We start from the raw sequence: 22930 nt of genomic DNA, 5'->3' as shown, positions 1-22930 counted from the left end.
AATCCAGGAGTGGGATGAGATGCGGTGGCTGATGGCCTTGAAGACCAGCTAAGAAACTTGGACAATTTAATAATAAAAAGAGCCACCATTTTCTGAGAGTCTGCTCTTAATTATTTCCATCAAAACTACTCCAGCGAGGTAGATTTAATAAATCCAACTGTACACAAAAGGGAACTGCCAGGAGCCTCAGAAGAGGTGTAAGCTGGGAGGTGGCTTGATCAGTTGTGATTTTAGAACCCTTGGACCAACAGGAGGTGCTCTAAGAGAACTGCCTTGAATCCCACACATTAAAAGTATTAATAACATTTATCATTTTTGCATTTATTCCACAATTTATATTCACTGTAGAACATATGAAAAATACAAGAAAGTTTAAAGAAATATAAAAAATTGTTAATTCCACCCTCTAGAGAATCCCAAGTGATACTTTCCTTCCAGTCTTCTCCCCCCGCCCCCACCTTTATGCAAAAAATATGTAGTAATTAGAATGGCTCTTAGATAGAAGATGTGGAGAGGTCAGTGTTAAAACGCCCTTGATACTCCTTCTCTTCTTCCTTTTCTTAGGACCACACCAAGGGGAGAGCCGATTCCCTCCGCGTTTTCAGGGATACTCCCCAGGACTCAGCGCCGCCACGCTCGCTCGCCTCAAGCCGGTCTCTAGGGGGCGCTGCTGCAAGACCTGGAGCGGAAGGAAGGCGATGCTGAAACGCGGTTAAATTTGGGCACCGCCGCCGCCCGTAGTCGGCGTCCTCAACATGGCGGCTCCCCAGGATGTCCACGTCCGTATCTGTAACCAAGAGATTGTCAAATTTGACCTGGAGGTGAAGGCGCTTATTCAGGTACTAATTCCCGGGACCCCTGTCCGGCCCCAGCAGCCCTAAACCCAGGCTCCTCTGGCCTCCTGTAAGCTCGGCGGTCTCACTCCCAAGCTTTCCCCGCTTAGTCAAGTCTCCGAGGTCGTTGGCCCCGTCCCAGGGCCGGCTGCTCCCTCCCTCCCCCTTTGGTCCATCTCCTCGACCATTGGCCTTGATCCTCTATCCAGTTGCGGTTGTCTTGCCCTCTTCTGGACACTCTCATGCTCCCCCATCCTGACCAAGCTTACCCTTTGTGACCCCCACTGGTCCCTCCCACTCACACTTCTCGACCCGGACCGCCACACAACATACCTGTCACCTTGGGTGGCCCCGCCTTCTGACACCGCCCTCCCCACCAGTTGGTGGCGTCCTGAGAGCCATTGGCCCCGCCCACTCCTGACCTGCTCCTGTGGGTCTGGTGCCCGGTGACACCAAAGGCCGCCTGACACGGGAGGCACCAGGTGAAATGAACGTAACCTAGGCCGTAGTTGTGACTCTGTAAATGAGGAAATCAGGTAAAATGCCAAGGCCTGGGGCAAAACTGCGACCCGGACGAGGAAAGTCAGCCTAGAGAAGGGGCTTAGGGAGTCTCTACAACTTTCTTTACCTGATGGGGTAATTGAGGTGTTTTGCCTTAAGCTATTTAAGGTAGAAGGCAGCAGAGCGATGAACCAATTGGCACAGGCAAGAGTTAGGAATGTAGAAATGATCCCTTGAATTTAGCAAAAAGAAACCAAGAGTTTTAAACCTTGGTTTCAGGCAAGTCATTTCCATTTCCAACAGATGCTTTTAAACATTAGATGTAGACTCAGAGTTTGCAAGTAACTGTGGCAAAAACTGAAGGAAAGTCGGACTCCCCATGGAAACCAGATGCAGGATAAACCAAATTAGTGCTTTATCATGGTGCAAGAAGTGGGGTTTAATAAGTCAGAGAACAAGTGAGGAAACTTGATGCAAACATTTAAACTTCTTCAACTTCTTCTCCATACACACTGCAGTACTTCTGGGCTGACTCTGGAAAAATAAGCGTAGGATTCATACAAATAAAACATTTTCACATAATCTAAATTGGGTAAGCCCCTCTTGTACTGTCTGTGTTTGGGTTCTCATGATTGCAAATGAGAAAGATTGATTATACGTAGATGTACTGCACTCTTACTGTGTTCCAGCTCCCCTGCAAAGTGCTTTACATACATACATGGTTTATGTGGTAGGTAATGTGGTGAGGAAACTGAGGCACGGAGAACTCAGTGACTTTTTGTTACACAGCTAAGAAATTGCTCCAGCCAGAATTTGCATCTGCATACTCTGGCTCCAGGACCTGCTCTAAAACCTGACCCCAGGGCTTTTGGATGCCCAGAAACCAATTCTAGATTTCCCCTCGAACATGTCTGTAAACACCGTGATTTATATATAATAGATGGTTTGTAAAATCAGGGTGAAGTTAATCTTGTCCTATGATGCCAGGAGTTGATCCTGATTTTCAAGTTGGAAAGTTCTAAAGTTACAGTGTCACTTTTGGATGTCCGTTCTTGTTGGACATACAAGCTGCTTTAAGCCTTTTATACGGATCCTGTGATGTTTTGTTGAAATCAGGAACTAATAAGTTAGGACAGCTGTGTTTCTTTTTATACTTTTGTATTACCTGCTCAGAATTACAGAAATAGGAGAGAAATGTAAATGATAATGTTTTTGCTTGTGTTGCTGAGGTAAACAGCAAAGATCAGGATGAATTAACAGTCAGTAGGCCAGCCTTAGTTGTGGTCTGAGCCAGTCTTCTCACTGTACAGATGGTATCATTTCACTTCATTGCCTTGAGAAAGTCCCTCTCACCTTTTCAATGTCTCCTAGGATATTCGGGATTGTTCAGGACCATTAAGTGCACTTACTGAACTGAATACTAAAGTGAAAGAGAAGTTTCAGCAACTGCGGCACAGAATACAGGTGAGTAGCTGCAGAAGTAAGATGTGGAGAATGCGTCACAATGAGGGGGCTCCATCCGGGAGCTGCCTGAGCGCTGTCCGGTTTCTTCAGTAGACATTTAGACAGTGAGGGTAACTGTACTAACTTGCTCTCAAGGTAAAAGTGAAGAACTTTTGAATGTGTTGCTACTGTCTCTTGTGGTGTTTTTTTTGTTTGTTTGTTTGTTTCCTGCTGCTCTTTGCCCAGCCTCTTCCTCCCTGTTTCTGAGGTCTCCAATCACATCATATGCACATATAACACTCCTGAATCCAACTATGGCATATGTGCAATCTCAAAACCAGTGGAGCGAGAAGGACCTGTTTGCATAGCCTGTTTGTGCTGCTGTGCCCTAGAGAGAATAAGATGAGTACATGGGCCTGCCCGTCGCTGGGTGGGTCCTGGGGCCCTTGGTCTCACTCTGTGGTGCTGGAGTTTAGAGATCTGCGCTTTTCCTGTGACCTGGCCCCACAGGCCAGCCAACAACTCTTGTTGCTTAACAGAGGATAGTCTGTTTCAAAGCTGGTAGCAAAACTGGCCATTTGGACCTGAGAAATAGTATGTCTGGGCCCTGTGTATTGCTTTCCTAAGGGATTTTCAAGGGCAGTTTTGAAAATAAGTACTTTCTGCCATAAGAGTTCACTTTAGAATTTTAGCAAGGTCACTGAACCTAGCTGATCTTTTTTTGCCTCCGACTGTAGCACTGATTTATAATTGAATTTTTATTTTTGAAAGGCTGTTACTTTCTCATGTATGTGTATACATTCGATGTATGTATGCCCATGGGTGAATATGGACACTCAGTGAAAAGTCCCATGTATGAGTGTTATTATTCTCTGTTCCTCTCCTCCACACAGGTAACCACATTTGTTACTTAGGTATCTTTTCATGGTGTATCTACTCAAATACTAAAAAAAGCCAAATATATTTTCTTATTTCCAGTTTCTCCTATAAAAGGTAGCATACTAAAACACCACTTTTTAAAACTTAACAATATCTTTTGGAAATCTTTCCATATCAGTATTAGAGTGCTCCCTTGTTCTTTTTTTTTTTTTTTTTAATTTTTTTTTTTTAACGTTTTTATTTTTGAGACAGAGAGACAGAGCATGAACAGGGGAGGGTCAGAGAGAGGGAGACACAGAATCTGAAACAGGCTCCAGGCTCTGAGCTGTCAGCACAGAGCCCGACGCAGGGCTTGAACTCACGGACCGCGAGATTGTGACCTGAGCCGAAGTCGGCCGCTTAACCGACTGAGCCACCCAGGCGCCCCTCGTTCTTTTTTTATAGTCCTAGTTTTCTAGCCAGTTCTGTATCAAAGGGCATTTTATTTGGACTACTTCTCTGCTTTTTGGTTTTTCGTTTGTTTTGCTTTTTAAAGCTAATGCATTCCCTGAAAGACCTTTCTTCGACTCTCATGATTTCAACTCTGCAGCCACACCCACCACCCTAAGTATTTTCATGTTCCTTCTGTTTAAGTATATGAGTGCTCAGTGCTTATTTCCTTCACTAATTGAAATTACTTCACTGATACATTTACATATTTATTATGTCCCTCTCTCCCATAATCACCTCCTCGAGCACCAGAATATCCTGGCACCTAGTAAGGACTTAATAAGCACATGGTCAGTGAATGAATAACCCCATCCCAGTTTTATCTGCATTTCCTGAACATTTATACCAGGAAATACATACAAGATTCCTATTTGATGTTTTTAGCTCTTTATGAATGACTACTTTGTGTATTTGCAACAAGATTGTGTAGTACTGGGGAACTGGCCTCATATCCTCAACATATGCCTCAGCTGGGCATCGACTGACTATGTGTAAATACCTGTGTGAATGTCTTTGTGTATGTGGTTCTCAGACTGGAATTTGAGAACTATTTTACCCCTTTCTTTTCTTCCACAACTATTTGGGTCTCTATGACAGAACTCCCTTTTATGAGGAAACTATACATTTCTTCCTTCTTTCCTTCCTCCCTCCCTTCTTCCCATGCATCCATTCTTCCATTCAGTGATTTGGTGCCTAATAATGTGCCAGGCACAAGGAATATATATAATGAACACTAGATAAAATCCTGCTTTCCTGGAGTTCACGTTCTGGTAGGGAATCTAGATTTTTTTTTTTTTTAATGTTTATTTATTAAAAAAAAATAATGTTTGTTTATTTTTGAGAAAGAGAGACAGAGTGTGAGCAGGGGAGAGGCAGAGAGAGAGAGAGAGAGACAGAATCAGAAGCAGCCTCCACGCTCTGAGTTGTCAGCACAGAGCCCGACATGGGGCTTGAACTCATGAACTGTGAGATCATGACCTGAGGTGAAGTTGGACACTTAACCAACTGAGCCACCCAGGTGCCTGGGAATCTAGATTTTAAGTAAATAATTAAGCGAGTAATTTACTGGCTACATTCGCAAAACTTGCATTCCTTTACATTCTTTTTTTCTCTGACTCAGCAATATCTGGGACCATTAACTGGAAGTTATCTCTGAGCTAGTGAAATGGTGGATACAGACACGTGTTCCTGACCAGCATGTGCAAATTAACACATAAATGAGTATATAAATAAATGCGTATATAAATGCACTAAAATGTTGATGTTTTTAGCATCAGTAGCTTGATTGGAACTGGAACTTGTTTTAATCTGTAAACAAAGAACATGGCTTGATTCTTGAGGTATAATGACATCTTTCATTAGAGTCTGTCTGCTACTTCCATCATGTGAAGTTCTTGGGGGTCTCAGACTGCCAGTTGTTGTGTCCACTGCCCCTCACTGAGGTGGACCGTTTGTCTCCTGGTGTTTGGTGATTCTGGGTTGTGAGCAGTCCTCTTCAGCCGACCTTATCTGTGGGACTTTTGTACAACCTGGACTGAAGGCAGGTCTTTTCAGAGGTTTTTGGATTTGCTTTTGCTATGTCTCCTGGGGTCATAAGTCTGGAAGCACTTTGTATGTTCATTTCTCCTCGGTGAAGATTCCCAAACCATTCAGAGAGGAGGAATTGTTACTCCAGATCAGCTTGAGTGTGGCTCCATGCTTTTAAATTCTCAGGAGATATTTTGTATCCTAGCCAGAGCCCAGGGCAGAAAAAGGGACAAGCTTCCATGCTGTCTCTCGTGCTGGTTGACAGACGTTTTCCTAGTTCACCTTTTCACTGGAGGGATATCCCTTTGTAGGTCCTGGATTTGTGGCTCCCTGCCTCAGATAGCTCAACGCTTTGTTTGGCTGTCCATATATGGGCTTTAAAACCTTCAAACTGTTTGCTACCAGTATATTATGAAATAGGTACAGAGATGGAGAATGAACATTTAGACACATATAGCAGTTTGATGTTTGCATGTATCTCAAAGTGGGACCAAGGGGCTCCTATTTAGTAATTTTTCCCCCCTTTTGATTCCAGTCATGGCCCAGACGACAGGAGTAAATGTCCTATCCCAGGGCAGTTGTGCCTCACTCAGTCTGACATCTCTGGCTCTTAGTTTCCTTCTCACCTTGGGGCCCTGGGGATTGTCCTTACTTTCTTGCAAACTCAGCTCTATATTTAGAAGGATGTTTGTTATATGTCACCTGGCATTCCTGAGTGTTCTCTTTTAGGAGCGTTTTTAAGTGCTATCATATAACCTCCCTAGAAAGAGAAGTGCTCTTTGGTTTTTATATTGGCTTTTAAAATCATTTTAACATAGAGCTGTTTTCCCCAAAGGAGCTTGAGCAGTCAGCTAAAGAGCAAGACAAAGAGTCAGAGAAGCAAGTTCTGCTCCAGGAAGTGGAGAATCACAAGAAGCAGATGCTCAGGTAGGTGGGGCCTGTGCTGGGTCACTTGCTCTGTGGGAGGCTTGTGCAGAGCTTTGCCTAATAAACCTGGCTTCATGATTTAAATGTGTCATTTATACACAGACTGTCCTCTCTAGATGAGTAATTCTCAAAGCAGGGGCAGGTAGGGGCTATTGGTAGGTCGAATTGTGTATAGTTTACAAAAGCGTGTTTAACCATATACTATATTTTATGTTTTTAACACAAACCCAAAAAATGGTTGCTCATGTAATACAAGGTCCTTTTTCTTTAAGGATAATTGATACCAGAAAAAGCCCACTGAAAATGAACCTACTTAAGATGAAACAAAATTTAGAAAGTTTTAAATGGGACCTTATCTTAAAAAATGAAACCAAAAAGATGTAACTAAGGTGATGTTATGTTAAATAACTTGGAGATGATCGTTATAACTCATGTGCTAACCTTTAATTATATTACTGAGGTATGTGCTCTCTCTTGGTATTGAGTTGGGGGACTGTCCAACAAAATTGTCTGATGGCATGAAACCGTACCTGTCCCTTCACATTTGACCTTGGTACCATATCATACAGAGGATTATTGTTGCAAAAATATCGGAGGGCTCCATCATCTGTCCCAGTCCTCTGGTAGCCAGGTCATTCTCTTGAAGCCTCTGCTGGTCATCGCCCTCCTAGGTGTTCTCTTCCTCCTTGTTAATTGCTTTAACTCTGCCAGATCTGTATTTGTCTGTGGTTTTGCTTCTGATTTGGATAATTATCCAGCATTATCCTTGCTGAGAGCAGCTATGTTTATAATACCCAGCAATCAGGAGAAGACTGTCTGACAAAGATGTGGGCATGGTAGAGACTGGTGTAAGCAGGGAGGGATGTGTGCGTGGTGACCGGTGTTAAAGTGCTTGGCTCAGTAGTATCACTGTGTCACGATGGCATTTGCTTCCCTTGGCCACCACGGATACCCAGGTTGTAAACAGTGAGTAAAGAGGACCCTTGTATAAAGTATAGTAAATTACACGAGGTGAAACAGGCTCAGCACGGCTCTGAGAATGGCCATCCACGATGTGGAGTTACAGGTAGGGAGAGCAGGCAGTAAATGAATACTTTGGCAAGCCGTGTTGAGACAGCAGTTGTGCTTGCCCGCGTTACTGTGCTTATCACACCGGTCAACAAATCCTTTGTTTGCTTGTCTTTCTCCCCAAGAAATGTGAGCCGCTTGAGGGTGGCCACTATGGCTCACTCATCTCTGTGTCACAGGGTCGAGCAGAGCTCCCTTGCCCACAGTTTGAAAATGTAATTGATTCTTTTTAAATACCAGGTGTGAAATGGCATAGCAGGTGCTGTTCAGGTGACAGAGAACTTGTTTTAATGTTTTAAGCACAGAGGTGCTATTAGAAAAACACCCTCTCAGTTCATGTGCCCTGTGCTTGACTTTGTAAATATCTCAGGGGTTAGCAAAACTGATGTGATCCAGCTGCCTAAGAGTTCCAGTGCTTGAGTTTGATTCTCTGAGGGGCCCAATTAACATTTTTATAGTCCATCAACAAAGGTTACACTGCTAACCCCAGGGAGCTGTTCACCAAATTTGAGTTGTCTCTCACAAGGGAGATCAGGTAAAGAATGTAAATAAATCGTGACAAACTGGGCTCTGCTAATACATTGTGTTTGTATTGTTCATGATCGGTCTGGGTGTGTAAAAGACAGCATGTCTTAAAGAAATACCGAGCAAACCCTAAGTGCTGAATCACTGTATTGTTCACCTGAAGCTAATATTACACTGTATGTTAACTGGAGTTTAAACAAAGCTTGGAAAAGAAATACTGGGGAAAACGGTCTTTCTATGATTTTTCTACTTCTTATAACACATATTAATTGGCTAATGGGCCAGAAACTGTTGTTCTAATTACTGGTGATCCAAAGATGAGTGAGACATGGTTCTCAAGGAATGGAACTAACCAGTACACAAGACAGAGCCTTGAAGTGTTACAGATGTGACTTGACAGAACAGGGCCTTGTATGTCCAAGGTGGATTTGAACTCTGAAACCCTTGCTGGCTGTAAACACAGAAGTGCCATGGCCAAACTCTTCCCTCTGGCTGCCCTGGAAGGAAAGGGACAGCTATGGGCAGTAGGGCAGTAGGGGGACATCTTGCAGGCAGCCTCCAGGGTCCAAACCAGAGGTGTTGGAGCCTTAGCTGGGGCAGCTGCTGGGGCAGCCAAGAGGGAGAAATGTCGGGAGGTGGAGATGGGCTCTGTGGGCCAGGCCTTCCCCATCACTCACTTGCCGTGACTTGATCTGACTGACAGAAACTCATGCGAGACCCTTCTGATTCCAGCAATCAGACCTCATGGAGGAAGGCTAATCTCACCTGCAAAATTGCTATCGACAATCTAGAGAAAGCAGAACTTCTCCAGGGAGGAGACCTCTTAAGGCAAAGGTATCTTTCTTTTTGTCTTTCTGGGCCCTGATAATGGAATTGACAAGGTGCAAAACCCACTGTAGGCAGCCCCTTCTTGTTTTCAATGTAAAACTGGTATTTAATTTTATTATATAAGTAGTATTTTTTAAAGTATGAAAGAAATATATGCTTACTTGTAGTAAATTGATAAAAATATGAATTATAAAATGAGAATAAGCTGTAATCGTGTTACAAATGTTGTGATGTATTGTCTCCTCCCATTATTTTTTTTAAAAAGTCAAAAATCGTACTGTATATAAAATTTAGTATCTTGCTCTTCTTCACATCGTATAACACAAAGACTTGCTTGTTGTTTTAGAAAACTCTTTAAACGAAGTTTTAAGAGTCCGTAGTATTCTCTTGTATTAACTAATCCCCTGTTTGCATGTGTTTACATTTCTAGTTTGTCAGTATTATAAATAATACACAAGGGCACGTCTTAGGACATAAGGCTTTGTCCACATTTTGGATATTTCCTTTGGGGAGATTCCCAGGGATGAGATTATTGGGCAAAAGGCACGAACATTTCTAAGGGTCCTGATACCTGTTGCCGAATTGCTCTCACAGAAGGGTAGCAGTCTTCAGCACATCCTTGGTGGCATTGACTGTGATCATTGATATTTAAGTATATATGGTATCTTGATAAATAAAAAAATGGGATCTCATTTGAAAATGGGGTTTTCTCGCAGTCAGGCTTTTGTTGACATTCCTCCTCCCACTCTGGATTTTTAGGAAAACCACCAAAGAGAGCCTGGCCCAGACGTCCAGTTCCATTACGGAGAGCCTCATGGGGATCAGCAGGATGATGTCCCAGCAGGTTCAGCAGAGCGAGGAAGCCATGCAGACGCTAGGTAAAGCCAGACCTGGAGTTAGAAGCTTCTCCCAGAGACACCAGCTCCAGAGCCTTTGCCTTGGCACCTGCCACCAGGCTCTTCCACCTCTGCCCCCCACCCTAGTCCCGAAGCTGGCTGACGTGGGTGGCTTCTCACTTCTTCGACAGCGTGGTCTTGCCCAGAGTGGGAGGTGTTGCTCTTACTTCTCTTTTTGGGTTTCATGGTTGTACTAGAAGATCTGCACACCACTGTCAAAATGTTTCCCCAGCAGAAGCACTTCCAGGGTCTCATGTGAAAGGCAGAGATCTCCAGGCCCTCTTCTGGAGACTGGGTCCCAGCAGGGCCAGGGAAGGGGCCTGGGAGTCTTGTATTTTTTTATCTGGCATTCTGTGGACCCGTGTGGCCAGGCAGGCTTGGGAATCACTGCCTAGGGAGATGTTTAGTGTATCGGCTGCCGACGAGGCTGCTAGGTCCTCGGCTTACAATTATACCCCCCAGTGTTATTTTCACTGTGAAGTGCTTTTAAAAGATACAGTCAAAGGCCATAGAAGAAGCTGCTGGAGCATCTGGTTCTCTCCCAGCAGCTTTCCCATAGTGCCTCTCTTGTAATGCAGAAGAGAATTGTCCCTCTTCAGGGTCCTCCATATAGGAAAACAGAAGAAGAGAGTTTACACTTTGAAACACTTTTGGCAGATTTCACGGAGACAGTAGAGAGCATGGTGCAGAGGTCCAACGGACCCGTTCCCCCAGCTTCAGCAGCTGTCTGCTCATGGCCAGTCTTGTTTCGGCTCCGCCCTTCCGTGCCCTCATCTGGATTATTTTGAAGCAAATCACAGACATCATCTATAAATATCTCAGTGTGTCTCTCTGAAAGATAAGAGACTCGTGAAACAGAAAACAAACAAAACCAGAGCACGATACCATTATCGCCTCTAAGCAGTATCTGTCATTTTGAGCCACATTTTTTTTTTCAGTGCACTATTCAGTGCACACAACACTCAGAAAAGCACAAGGAAAGCAAGCAGCTTGTCCCCAAGGTCAGTCCCTCTGTTTGAAACGTATCTGGGCATTTAGGCTCAGAACCAGCCGGTCACCTCCTCTACATGTGTGCTGGGGGTGGGGCTCAAGCCTTGGTAGAGGCCTTGGAGAACATGCCAATGGGGGGGCCGCCTGGCCTTGTTAGTTGAGGGCTTTTCTGCTTTGATGCAGGTGACGGACTGCGCATGCACATACCGGGAACAGATAATGTAGTTAAATGGTGAGAAGGATACAGAGATGCCGATGGCCTCTGGGGTTTTCAGGGCTGTTCTTGGGGCCCATTCTCTCCTACCAGGAGAAAAGCTGTTGAAGAAAAAAGAATCCAATGTTTTAATTTTTTTTTTAATGTATTTATTTTTGAGAGAGAAAGTGCGTGCTCGAGAGCGAGTTGGGGAGGGTCAGAGAGAGAGGGAGACACAGAATCTGAGGCAGGCTATGGGCTCTGAGCTGTCAGCACAGAGCCCAGTGTGGGACATGAACTCACGGACTGCAAGATCATTACCTGAACCGAAGTCAGATGCTTAACTGGCCGAGCCACCCAGATGCCCCAAAAGAATGCAATCCTTTCCTTGTAGCTCAGAAAGTCAGCTTGATTTAAAAGCCTGTTAGGACTACAGTTATGTTTTGTTTTGTTTTGTTTTGTTTTGTTTTGTTTTGTTTAAAGCATATTAGGGATATAATGGAATTTGCTGAAATTGAGTGGGGTAGTAGTGTGGGGACAAGAGTGCCAGGGAGTTAGCAGTTTGGGGTATGGGTGATGGGCACAGGGCATGTCATGATACTATTCTGTCTATTTTGGCGATGCTTTAAAATCCTCTATGATTTTTAAAAAGAAAGGCCTACTAGCTTTTTTTCTGAACAAGTTCTTACTTAGGTTTTTGGAATGGCAGCAGGCATAGAGAAAGAGGACCAAGAGGGATTTTTGATATCTGAGTGTTTATTTTCACCCCTCATCTGCCTGTATATAAATGCTTCTCTGTTTCCTCTGGTAATTTCTTTTACTTACTTATTAACTTTTAATTTTGTGAGAAGGTAACATATATTACATGATTAAGGAGGAACCTCTAGGCCAGCACTGTCCAACAGAAACACAATGTGAGCCACATATGGAACTTTAAATTTTCCAGTAGGCACATTAAAAAGGTAAAAAGAAAGCTTTGAATGTATTTAACCCATTACATATAAAATATTACCATTTCAGTGTGCAATTAATATGAAAAATTATTGATACTTTACCTTCTTTTTTTTTTTTTTTTTTTCATGCTAAGTCTTTGAAATCGTGTGTGTTTGACACTTAGGGACGTCTCAATTTGGTTTAGCCACACTTCACATGCTCATGTGCTGCATACGTCCAGGGGCTGCCGTGTTGGGCTGCCTCGTAGACACCAGGTCTGCTCCCCAAGGGCAACCACTGTTACCACTTTCTTTTATATCCTCCTGAGGTCTTCCAAGCGTGTCTAGCACAAGCAGATTAAATACTGTTTCTACTCCTCTCTCTTCCATAAGTGGAAATTTTCACATATGCTCTTTCACACCTCACTTTAACAGCATATTTTATTCTGTGGATGTTTTGATGATGCCTTGCTAGGCTTTGTGGGAGAACCTTGCCAGGTATACTCAAGTGTCAGGCCCAGATACCCATACTCAGAAGTAAATTTGACTCCTGGATACAGTGAGCCTTCAGGGACATGTACCTCCCCTTAGATTTCATACAGTGGCCAGAGCACAGGTGCGTCATCTTTAAAGCTACAGCAGTGTCTCAGGACTGAAGGACTGGTATGTGTGTGTGAGGGCTTGTGGCAAGGCCCAGCCCAACTTCTTCTGATCCCACAAAGAGCAGATCTGACTGTCGGGTGCAGGCGGGGTGCACTTTGGACAGTCTTGGTGACTCCCAGCTTCTGCCCCCGTACCGTACATTGCCTGGCCACAGTCACCCAAGTTCGTTTTGGGACTGGTGGTTCTCAACACCTCCCTGCTTCAGAAAACTGAAGTTGGTGGTCAGGAAAGGAACTCGCTTCTGCTTTTTTCCCTGGTGATGTTCATGTTGGAGAACACCTAGTTATGGCCCCGTGACATTGTATATAAAGTCACATCGCTCTAAGCTGGATGAGACCTAGAGAAGTGCTTTCCTTGTAGTATCCTTATTCTTTGCTCCTCTGGATTGTCTCTGCTCACATCTTTGCTTCTGGCTCAAGGGAACTTGCTATAGAGTGCAGTGTTATTTAGTGGTAACCCAGCCAGCAGAGCAAAGTCTTTGGTTTTGGTGCTCTACAGTCTCTGAGTCAGGCTTCCTCCCTCTTTTGTTTCAGCCAATTCTTCCCGGACTATCCTGGATGCAAATGAAGAGTTTAAGTCCATGTCAGGGACCATCCAGTTGGGACGGAAGCTTATCACAAAATATAATCGCCGAGAGCTGACGGACAAACTTCTCATTTTCCTTGCCCTGGCCCTTTTCCTCGCTACGGTCCTCTATATTATAAAAAAGCGGCTCTTTCCATTTTTGTAAGATAGGGAATTACCAGCTTTTGCCCTTTAAAGTCCGGTGTCAAGATCTGGCCATGCTACCAAGCTCTGGTAAACCAGTCCATGCCTCCACAGTCTGCTCCAGTTGTTCTGCAGGTTGGATGGAGACACAGAGTTCCCCAGGTTCCTGCAGGTGGCTGGCTGGCAAAGGGCGAGCAGAGCAAGGTGTCATTGAGACACCTACAGGGACACAGGGACTCCACGAGCCGTCGCAACAGTGCTTATGGCTGTCGCATAGGGCATTCAGAGGCCAGCCTTCAGGCTTTGATCCTCCTGTCTCTCCTTCTCCTGCTGTGGCCTTAGTGCCAGATCTGGTAGAAGGAAGAGAAAAGGGGGGGGAAGGAGGATAAGGAAAACTCACGTCCATTTCTTGAATAAACTTGACTATATTTAATAGAATGAAATGCATTTGGATTATAAGGTATCCTTCTGGGAATTTGTGTCCTGCTTTTGGTGTCCAGATTTCTAGGACATGAACTTAGATCATTTATTTGTTCTCCCAACAAAGGATTATTCGGCAACAGTCATATGCAATGTATTACAGATCCTGCCGACTGTTACAAATAGATTGGTAAAGCAGCTGTGGTTCCTCCCTCAGGGAGCAAGGAGAACAAGATCTCATAGGCTCTAAAAAAGTAAGTTACAGAAAGCCCCCACCGGAGGTGGCTGACCCATCTGAAAAGGCTGAGGCAAACAGTCTTTTCTTTCTGTGTACAGTGGTGGGCCTGGCCTCTCGGTGTGCAGCGTCTTGGGGGCTGGCGCATGTCTTTCTCTTTGAGGTGCAGAGCTAAATATAACGATGAGAGGGAGGCTAGTGATAAGCGGAGTCCTGTCTGGGCCTGAGTTCTGTCGAGGCCTGGGGGATCCTAGGGCTCAGGCTGGGAGATGTTCGTGTCCTTGTGCTATAGGCCTGGCTGGCCTCACACATGAAATCCCAGCCTCCCCACTATTTATAGCCCCAGAGGCCCTGGGATGTGTAACATGGAGACAGAGGGGAAAGTGAGAAGAACATGGACTTTGAACCTTGGTTTTGAGTCTTGGCTGTTTAACTAAAGGACCATGTGACTCTGGGCAAGATATCTTATGTCACTAAGCCTCAGTTTCCCCACCTGTAACATGGGGGTGATAGTCCACATAGACATTTGTTTAGTCAACATGAGACTCCAACAAGAATGTGAAGTAACAAGTGCAGCTTCTGTCTGACTGAGCAGTGGGCTTCCCAAGTGGGGCCACCTCCAGGGCTCTGGACCCTGAGGTTTCCTGCAGCAAACAGGGGCTTCGGTGAAAGCTGGCCTGGGCATCACAAGTTCTGTTTAGATCTGTTTGAGCAGAGGATGTCAACAGTTAAGGCTTTGGCTTCAGTTACGAACTGCCAGATCTTCATGGGACCAAGTACTTAAGAGATTGGCTGCACACCTCAGACTGACTAGTTTAATGAGTAGGTTCTAAGTTAAAGTGCGTGCGTGTGTGTGTGTGCGTGTGTGTACACACTTCTATATATACATATATCATACTTAAACGATTTCTGGCCTCAGAAGACACTCACTGCAAATTGTGCGTGCATGTGTCTTATTTATAGTCAATATAAAGCTGAGAATAAAGCACAGATGGGAAATTCCCACTCAGATTCCAGCTGTAAGTGCAGCAGATGGATGTTATCAATTTAGGATTTTCTTGTCTTAACATTTTTCTTTACCACTTCCCACTAATTGTCAACATCCTCCTTCCAATATGGGAATGTGTGGGCGCTGTACTCCTTAAAAAATCTCCCTTTGACTTTATTCTTCTGTAACTTGCTAGGTTGAATTTGAAATGTCATCAATAGCATTGTATCTTGGAACCCCATTCAGCCACCGGGATTCAAAGTCATCCCCTAGCGGGCTGGCTGGACGGAGAGCAACCGTCTCCATGTTCAACCATGAGGGGGCAGTGTTCACATTTGCTCTGTGGTCTTGCTGTGTGTATGGCTTCATCAGTCCATAGGGAACGCTCTTGCGGATTTTTTTTTCCACGTACCAGACTTTAAAAACAAACAAACATACAAATGTACAAAGTTTATAGTTTTTAGAAGATGTTTCATAGATGATTTTCATTTTCACTGTGAAAAGTAAGGCCAGCTTGTGTTCTACAGTTTGGTTAGGTGACAGTCAAAGAATTAAAAGTATAGAGCAGCTGTCAAGAGGTCGTCCATTCAAGTATTTACTGAGCACGTACTTTGTACCAGGCACTGTGCTAGGTATAGGCAGTGAATAAAACAAAGATTCCCTGTTGTTGTGGAACTTACAATATGTGAGAGAGGGCAGGCAGATGATAAACAAATAAGCCATTCATTCTGTTAGACAATAAGTGGTCTAGGAAAGAGGGAAGCCCGCTAATGGAGACAGGAATGTAGGTGTGGGGATAGGTTTGCAGTATTAAGTAGGGTGGTCAGAGCTGGCCTCACTGAGGAGGTGAGGTCTGAGCAAAGGCTTGTTGGGGAGGGAGACCCCTTAGCCATGCGGACTGCTGGGGGAGATGGGCTCTGGCACAGGGACCAGCTGGGGCTGGAGCAAAGGGCTACAGTGGGAGCACCTGCGATACTGTGGTTGATAGTAAGAAATATATATTTGATAGTAAGAAATATATATTTGGTGTCCCCAGTCAGGGACACAGAGCTCCTAAAACCCTTGGACTTTCCTGCAGTGAGAGCAATAAACGTTTCTTTTGTTACGTGCATGAGGCGACTTTTGGAAAGCACTAAAGACAGGGCTGGTTGCCAGTGGACCTCAGAGGAGGGGAGAGGGGTTGGAAATTAAGTTCAGTCACCAGTGGCCCATCATTTAATCAATCATGACCGTCGAATGAAGCCTCCACAAAACCCAGGAGGACTGTGTTCAGAGATCTTCTGGGTTGGTGAACACGTGGAGATTGAGGGAGGGTGGCACACTTAGGGCATGGAAGCTCTGCATCCTTTCCTCGTGCCTTGCCCTATGCGTCTCTTCCATCTGGCTGTTCTACCCTTTAATAAACTGGTCATCTAGTAAGCAAAATGTTTCTTTCATTTCTGGGAACCTCTCTAGTGAATTAAGCAAACCCGAGGAGGAGATAGGTGTTCATGGGAACCTCCCATCTACAGCCTGTTGGTCAGAAGCACAGGTGACAGCCTGGACTTGTGGTGGGCAGCTGAAGTGGGGATTTGGGGGGAAGTTTGCGGGACTGAGCCCTTAACCTGTGGGATCTGATGCTGTGTCCAGCAGATAGTGTCAGAATTGAGTTGAATTCTAGGATACCCAGCTGGTGTCAGAGAATCGCTTGTTGGTGTGGGGAAGAAACACACATCAGAACTGGGTACAGAACTGGAACATGACTGATGTTTTGGAGAATAGCAGGGAAGCTAGTATGGCTAGAGCAGGGTGTGAGGAGTCCTAGAAAAGTAACAGGAAATCGGAGCTACTGGGGGACAAAATCATGAAAAGCCTTATAGGTCATCAGAATGACTGTCCTTGTACTCTGAGGGACATGAGGAGCCAGTGGAGCAGGGGAGTGACTTAATATGACTTACGTGTTGATAACAAAGTGAACGAGACAAGTGCAGCGCCAGGAGGCCAGCTGGGGGGACGATCGCAGGTGTCCAGGTGGCAGATGATGGTGGCTTGTACCTGGCTGAGCAGGAGAGGCGGTGAGAACTAGTCATATTCTGGATATATTTTGAAGATAGAACCAACAGGATAAGATTTCTTGAAGGAACGAAAGCAAAAAACTATGAAATTCTTTTTTTTTTTAATTTCTTTTTATTTTTAAGAAATCTGTGTACCCAGCATGGGGCTCAAACTCACAAACCTGAGATCAAGAGTCGTGTGCTCTACCAAGTCAGCCAGCCAGGTGTCCCAAAACTATGAAATTCTTGGCCTAAGTAACAAAAGGAAGAAAAGATCAGGAGTTGGGTTTTAGACCCATTGGGCTTGAGATGATCTATTAGACCCTCTAGTCAAGACGTCAGATACACACGTAGCTATGTGTGCATGGGGTTTGGGAGAGCAGTCAGGGCTAGCTGGGTAATTTGGAAGAGGCACGTAGATGGGATTTAAAGCCATGAGGTTGGATGAGACCACCCAGAGATTTGAGTATAGACAGAGAAGTAACAACTACGAAAAAAGAGGAACCCGCAAACAAGACTGAGAAGGAATGCCCAGAGACAGAGGAGGCACTTGTACTGGTTAGACTTCTTAGGGAGTCTGTTCATCATTTAATCCCCCAAACAAGGAGACTTCCCGATATACAAGGATCTGTGTTTTTCATCATCATCTTCATCGTTATCATTGTGGCTGCCATCATCATCAAAAAGCATCTGATATTTATCGGGTTCCCGCCGTGTGCCAGGCACTTGAGGACCGCACATAAATGTAGCCCCCCTGCCTTTAAGGACAACCCAGAATGACGGTGGTGCCTGTGCACTGGGGACCTGTGGAGGGAGAGAGTGTTCCCCTGGACAGGACATGGAAGAGCCTGCCATCCCCCTGAGCCACTGCTGTCCTCTCCCCTTTACCACCCAACTTCTGTGACAAGTCTCCATTTCCTCATCTCCCACTCCAGTCTGACCTCCGCTCCTATCACTCTCCCAAAAACAAGCCTTGCTGAGGCCTCCTCCAGACTGTTCATCTGAAGGATGTTGGCCTCCACCTTCTCTCATCCTCAGCAGTTGTTGACCAGTACCTCCTGCTTCTGTGACTCCACACTTCCAGTGTTCCTCTTGTTCTCTGAGAACTCCTGTTCATTCTTTTTTCTTCGTCTCCCACTCAGCCTTAAGTGCTGCTTAGAGCTTCTGCCCTTGCCTCCCTCTATATATTCTCTCACAGGCAAGGACCTCCATGTCCCCCACGGTTTAATAATCATCAGGAGAATCGCTGTCAATAATTCCAAAGTTATTTCTCCACCACAGACTCTCAGGTGAGCTCCAGGTTCCTCTGTCGTCTCCATTCCTCCACTCCTCTGCTTGAGCTCGACCCTGACCTCTCTCTCCCAGGCTCTTCTCCAGCCTCCCAGTCTTCCCGGACACACCTCCCATCCCCCTTCCAGGCTTCCTGTTCCCTTCACCAAGGCCATCTGCTTGACACCTCTTCCCACCCGCCCAATGGAGGAGACTTCATTCAACGGTCAATATATTGTTCTGAAGGAAGGCAGATATCTTGTGTTGGCGAATTTAGGTGGCCAGAAACTCTCTGCCGGAGGCAATTTGGCAGTGTGACCCAATTTGGATATTTGTCTAAGGAAAACTGTAGTCTAAAAAAAAGATAGTAAAATGTAAAATAGGCTCAGTTTTCTTCCTTGACTAATGGTGGTCTCCCCTGGGGCCCTGCCTGAGGGTTTGCCCAAGCTGTGTTTCTTCCCTAAACAAGGGCAGCATAAAAATAGCTGGGGGCTAATCTAAGAGATACCAGCCAGGAGTCTCAGCAGTTGTCAGGAATGAAGGGCTGCAGGCGGGTGGGAGGGGGAGAGGAGGGGTGGGTGTTATCTACCCCACCAACCCCCCCCACCCCAGTCCTCAACAGCAGAGCCCCAAGGGCCCATGGTATTGGTCACCTTGCATTTTCAATGGGCTACAGTGCACCAGCCCAGAATCTAATTGCAGTCCTCCCGGCCATATGCCCCTGGGCAGGGATTGCCCCTTTGTCATTTCCTCATCTGGAACACAGAGGCAGCCAAGAGCATTGACCTCTTAGGGGTGCTGGGAGATTGAAGGACAAAAGTCCCCCGAGAGCTCACAGTGCCTCACATGGTGCCTCTCACACTGTCACTCTAATGGCCACTGCATTTGTGGCATGACCTCATTCCCCTTTCTCTTTGGGGCTTTATTTTGGGTAAATGGTGGTTAGGTGAAGAGGATGCTGGGATAGGCAAGGAATCAGGCCCAAGGATGGAGTAGAGTTTCTCAAATGGCAGAGAGCTAAGTGGGACAGAGCAGGCTGTGGCAAATTGGTCGTCTTTCCCAAAACATCAAAAAAAAAAAAAAAAAAGTCAGAAGAATTAGCTCAATGTAAAGTGTTCTGTTTTTTATTAATATTAAATCTTTGCTCTTCTCCCCCCACAGTCTCATTCACTGGCAAAGAATGCTCCCGGATAAAAATCCATAATGTAGCAAGTTAAATATGGTCTGGAAAATGAGGAAACGGTCAATCAGTTTTAATCCTGACAGCTTGACTGGTGTGAAAAACAAGAGGGTTCCTGACGGAAATGCTCTAGTTTCTAAGAAAGGAGTTTTTAGTGTGCAAGAGATGGCTGTGCCATTGCCACCCTCTGAATAGGTTCGCAAGCCAGTGGATTCGAGGACCAAGGGGAGGTGCGTTGTTAGACTGGGCAAGATCCTGGCTGCCTCCCTGAATGACCTCCACCCACTGCACCCCCAGTCCATTCCAGAGTCCTACTGGTATGTGCTTCAGCTACACTCTGTGCTGGGCACTAAGGATAGAAGCATAAGATTCCGCCTGCCTTGCGGAACCCACAGCCTGTTAGAGACACAGCTGGAGCTAGATAGTCACCCCAGAGGTGGTAAGTGTGCCCTGGGGAGCACAATGGGACAACCCCTTTAGACAGCTTAGAAGCAGCAAATAGTAGTTAAAATAAAATCAACAATGGAGCAATCATAATGAAATCCAAAATGAAGTTAATGTATTGAGTGCCAGGTACTGTGCGTTATTTCCTTTAACCCAGGAATTCTACCCATAGTTGGTTGTTACTACCGCTGAGGCAGTTGAGATGCAAAAGGGTCCAGAAACACACCCAAGGTCACACAGCTAGTAACTGGTGAATCTAGGGTTCAAACCCAGACAGCTGGCTCAAGAGTCTCTGGACTTCTCCCAACAGTAGGCATAAGAGAGGCCAACAAAGTTGTAGGGGCAGAGACCCCTCAATACACATCCCACCCAGCAACCAAAATGATGTAAAGGAGAGGGTAGAGATGGAAGGATTTGAGGGCGCAGGGTTCGCAGATCCCTGTGAGGATACCTGCTGAGCCTGAGGTCGGCACTAGGGGTTCAGGAACAGGACAGTCACATAAGCAAAAGAAAGAATTGACTGGTTCACGTAATGGTATGTGGCTTTCGGCACAGCTGGATCCAGGTGCTCTACCAAAAATGTTAAGAACTCGTCTCCTTCCGTCTCTTCTCTGTTTCCCACCACTTGGCTTTCTTCTGAGTGGATTCTGACCAGGTATCAAGTCTCCCCCTTCCTCCATGGGCAGCTTCAGACTTCCATCCACTTAGCTTGGGATCCCTAAAGAAAGAGCCTTTCCCCTATGAGTTCCTAAATATCCCTTGGTGGGACCCTGCACTAGTCCCTGTGGTGAGAAGGCCAGGATGTCCTGATTGGAGAGGCCCGGGTCACGTGCCCAACATTGGGGGGGAGTCAGCCCCTCTTTGACCAACAGCAGAGCCAAATATGGGAGGGGGTGGTTCCAGCTGCCTTTCTGCTAGCACAGTGGTGCATGTGCAGTAGGCTTTATGAAGGTTGGGGTTACTTCCTTTGTAAGAGGAAGCATACTTGGGCCAGAGGATTCCCCTTTATGAAAGCATTACATATTAATTGCAGTGAAATTAGAAAACATATTTAATCCATGCAAACTCCCCCTCCCAAAGACAGGAATTTATAAACCCATCTAGAGAGAATTGCTGGAAACATTTGGGAGGGCGTTCTATGTCTTTTTTTCTTTCTTCTTTTCTACCTTCAACAAATACAGGATCATCTGGTATAGCCTGTTCGTTTTTTTTTTTTTTTTACTTTAAAAATAATTGATGATGATATAATTTATAATAAACTGCACATAATTAAACTGTCCCATTTGTTGCATTTTGATGTGTGTACCACCACAATCCAGGTAATATCCATGACCCCCAAAAGCGTTCTGGTGACCTTTGTAATCTTTATTATTTTTTTTTTCCTTTGTAATCTTTAATGCAGGTGCTGCCAAAGCGAACACGTGACCCTTTGTCACCTGTTGGCCGGCACTGCCCCCCCCACTGCTCCCGCACTTTGTCCAGATGACCGCTGATCTGCTTTCGATCACCGTAGACTAGTTTGTACTTTTCATCATGTTACATGAATGGATCATATCATATATACTACGTGGGGGATGTGGCTATTGGCTTCTTTACCCCAGTATAACATTTTGAAGTTCATTTGTGTTGTCAAATGTGTCGATAGTTCATTCCTTTTTGTTGTCGGGTACGATTCCATTATATGGGTGCGTCACGGTCTGTTTATCCGAACCGGATAATGGACTTGAACAACCATGTTCATAGCAGCATTATTCACGGTAACATACAGGTGGAAATAACCCAAGTGACCCACCGATGGAAGAATGGATAAACAAAATGTGGTAATACATATAATGGAATATTACTAGGCCTTAAAAAGGAATGAAATTCTGCCACATGCTACACGGATGACATACTTTGAAGACATTATACTAAGGGAAATAAGCCAGACATGAGAGGACAAATATTGTATGATCTCACTTATAGGAGCACCTTTCCCGAATTCATAGAAACAAAGTAGAAGGGTGGGGCTGTGGGCGGGGTGGGGTGGGGGTAGGGGAAAAATGAGAAGGGACAGTAGGGAGTTACAGTTTAATGGGGACAGAGTTTCAATTTAGGAGGATTCAATTTGGGAAAAGTTCTGGAGATGGATGGTGGCAATAGTCATACAATGGTGTGAATGTGCTTAATGCCACTGAATTATATACTGAAAAAGTTAAAATGATAAATTTTATGTTATGTGTATTTTACTGCACACAAAAAATTGTTTTAATGGTGAGGGTGGATTTCCTGGGACCCCAGTGGAGTGCCTCCAGATGTGAAGGTGAGCTGTCAGAGCCTGGACAGCTCTGGGACTGAGTCCTGAACAAGTCCTGAGCCCAAGCACTCTGCCCCTGCTGCCTCCCATCTCTGCTCTTCTCTGGAAGCCTTCACCCCCTCAGCCTTTTCTTGGCAGGACACGTGACCACTCACTGCTCTGGCATTTAAGAAGACGGAGAGAACTTTCCCCCATCTAGGAAGAAAGATACTAGGGAAGGATTCATGGAACGCAGACACCGGAAGCCTCACAGTCATGTTTAAAAACTCCCTTGCTTGCCCCCATATTATCACCTCCAAGGGCATGGCCATTCTTTACCAAAGTGAAATTTCCTTTGTCTCTCCCTTTTCCTACTGCCACAATTGGGCTTTGCCTAGTTTATTGGAATAACTTTCTGTATGGTCTCCTTACCCTAGGCTCTGAGGGCTGGGCTTATTTAAGGTGAAGAAACAGCACATTTCAAGAATATGAGGGTGAATGGAGAGGAAGGTACACAAGGTCATGGAGGAAGTGAAAAGAGAGGGTTCACCTTGGGAAGGGGGTTCAGGTTCTGCTCTAAGAACACTTTGAGGGAGTCTGTGCACACGTGGAGACATCTGCTGTCTCTGGTTTCTCTTTCATGAGGGTTCAAGGTGGGCTTAGGGGTGCTGAGGAGATGAAAAA

General features: G+C 45.2%; 1 protein-coding gene across 3 annotated transcripts; it reads left to right on the top strand.

The window, feature by feature from the left end:
- Positions 1-308: 308 nt before the first annotated feature.
- Positions 309-21777, top strand: BNIP1 (BCL2 interacting protein 1). Of its 3 annotated transcripts, none has more exons than XM_042946472.1 (6): positions 309-839; positions 2706-2798; positions 6508-6599; positions 8925-9026; positions 9780-9898; positions 10574-11297. In XM_042946472.1, the coding sequence occupies exons 1-6, from the start codon at positions 756-758 to the stop codon at positions 10702-10704; spliced, it is 621 nt and encodes a 206-aa protein (XP_042802406.1). In that variant the 5' UTR covers positions 309-755; the 3' UTR covers positions 10705-11297. The 3 variants fall into 3 exon arrangements, with proteins under 3 accessions (XP_042802406.1, XP_042802415.1, XP_042802397.1); XM_042946481.1 differs by lacking the exon at positions 10574-11297 and adding an exon at positions 18277-21777 and having other exon boundaries at positions 310-839; XM_042946463.1 differs by lacking the exon at positions 10574-11297 and adding an exon at positions 13228-16470 and having other exon boundaries at positions 314-839.
- Positions 21778-22930: the final 1153 nt, after the last annotated feature.

The sequence above is a fragment of the Panthera leo genome, chromosome A1, assembly GCF_018350215.1.
Source record: "Panthera leo isolate Ple1 chromosome A1, P.leo_Ple1_pat1.1, whole genome shotgun sequence".
In the NCBI taxonomy this organism is placed as follows: domain Eukaryota; kingdom Metazoa; phylum Chordata; class Mammalia; order Carnivora; family Felidae; genus Panthera; species Panthera leo.
Note: the sequence above shows the minus strand (reverse complement) of the source record. Positions and strands in the feature narration are given on the sequence as shown.

What these genes read in the sequence shown, in the direction of transcription:
- BNIP1 (XM_042946463.1), top strand. Translation starts at nt 756, where the DNA reads ATGGCGGCTCCCCAGGATGTCCACGTCCGTATCTGTAACCAAGAGATT. An exon ending in AGGTGAAGGCGCTTATTCAG is followed by an intron (nt 840 to 2,705) that starts GTACTAATTCCC and finishes AATGTCTCCTAG; the next exon opens with GATATTCGGGATTGTTCAGG. An exon ending in GGAGACCTCTTAAGGCAAAG is followed by an intron (nt 9,027 to 9,779) that starts GTATCTTTCTTT and finishes CTGGATTTTTAG; the next exon opens with GAAAACCACCAAAGAGAGCC.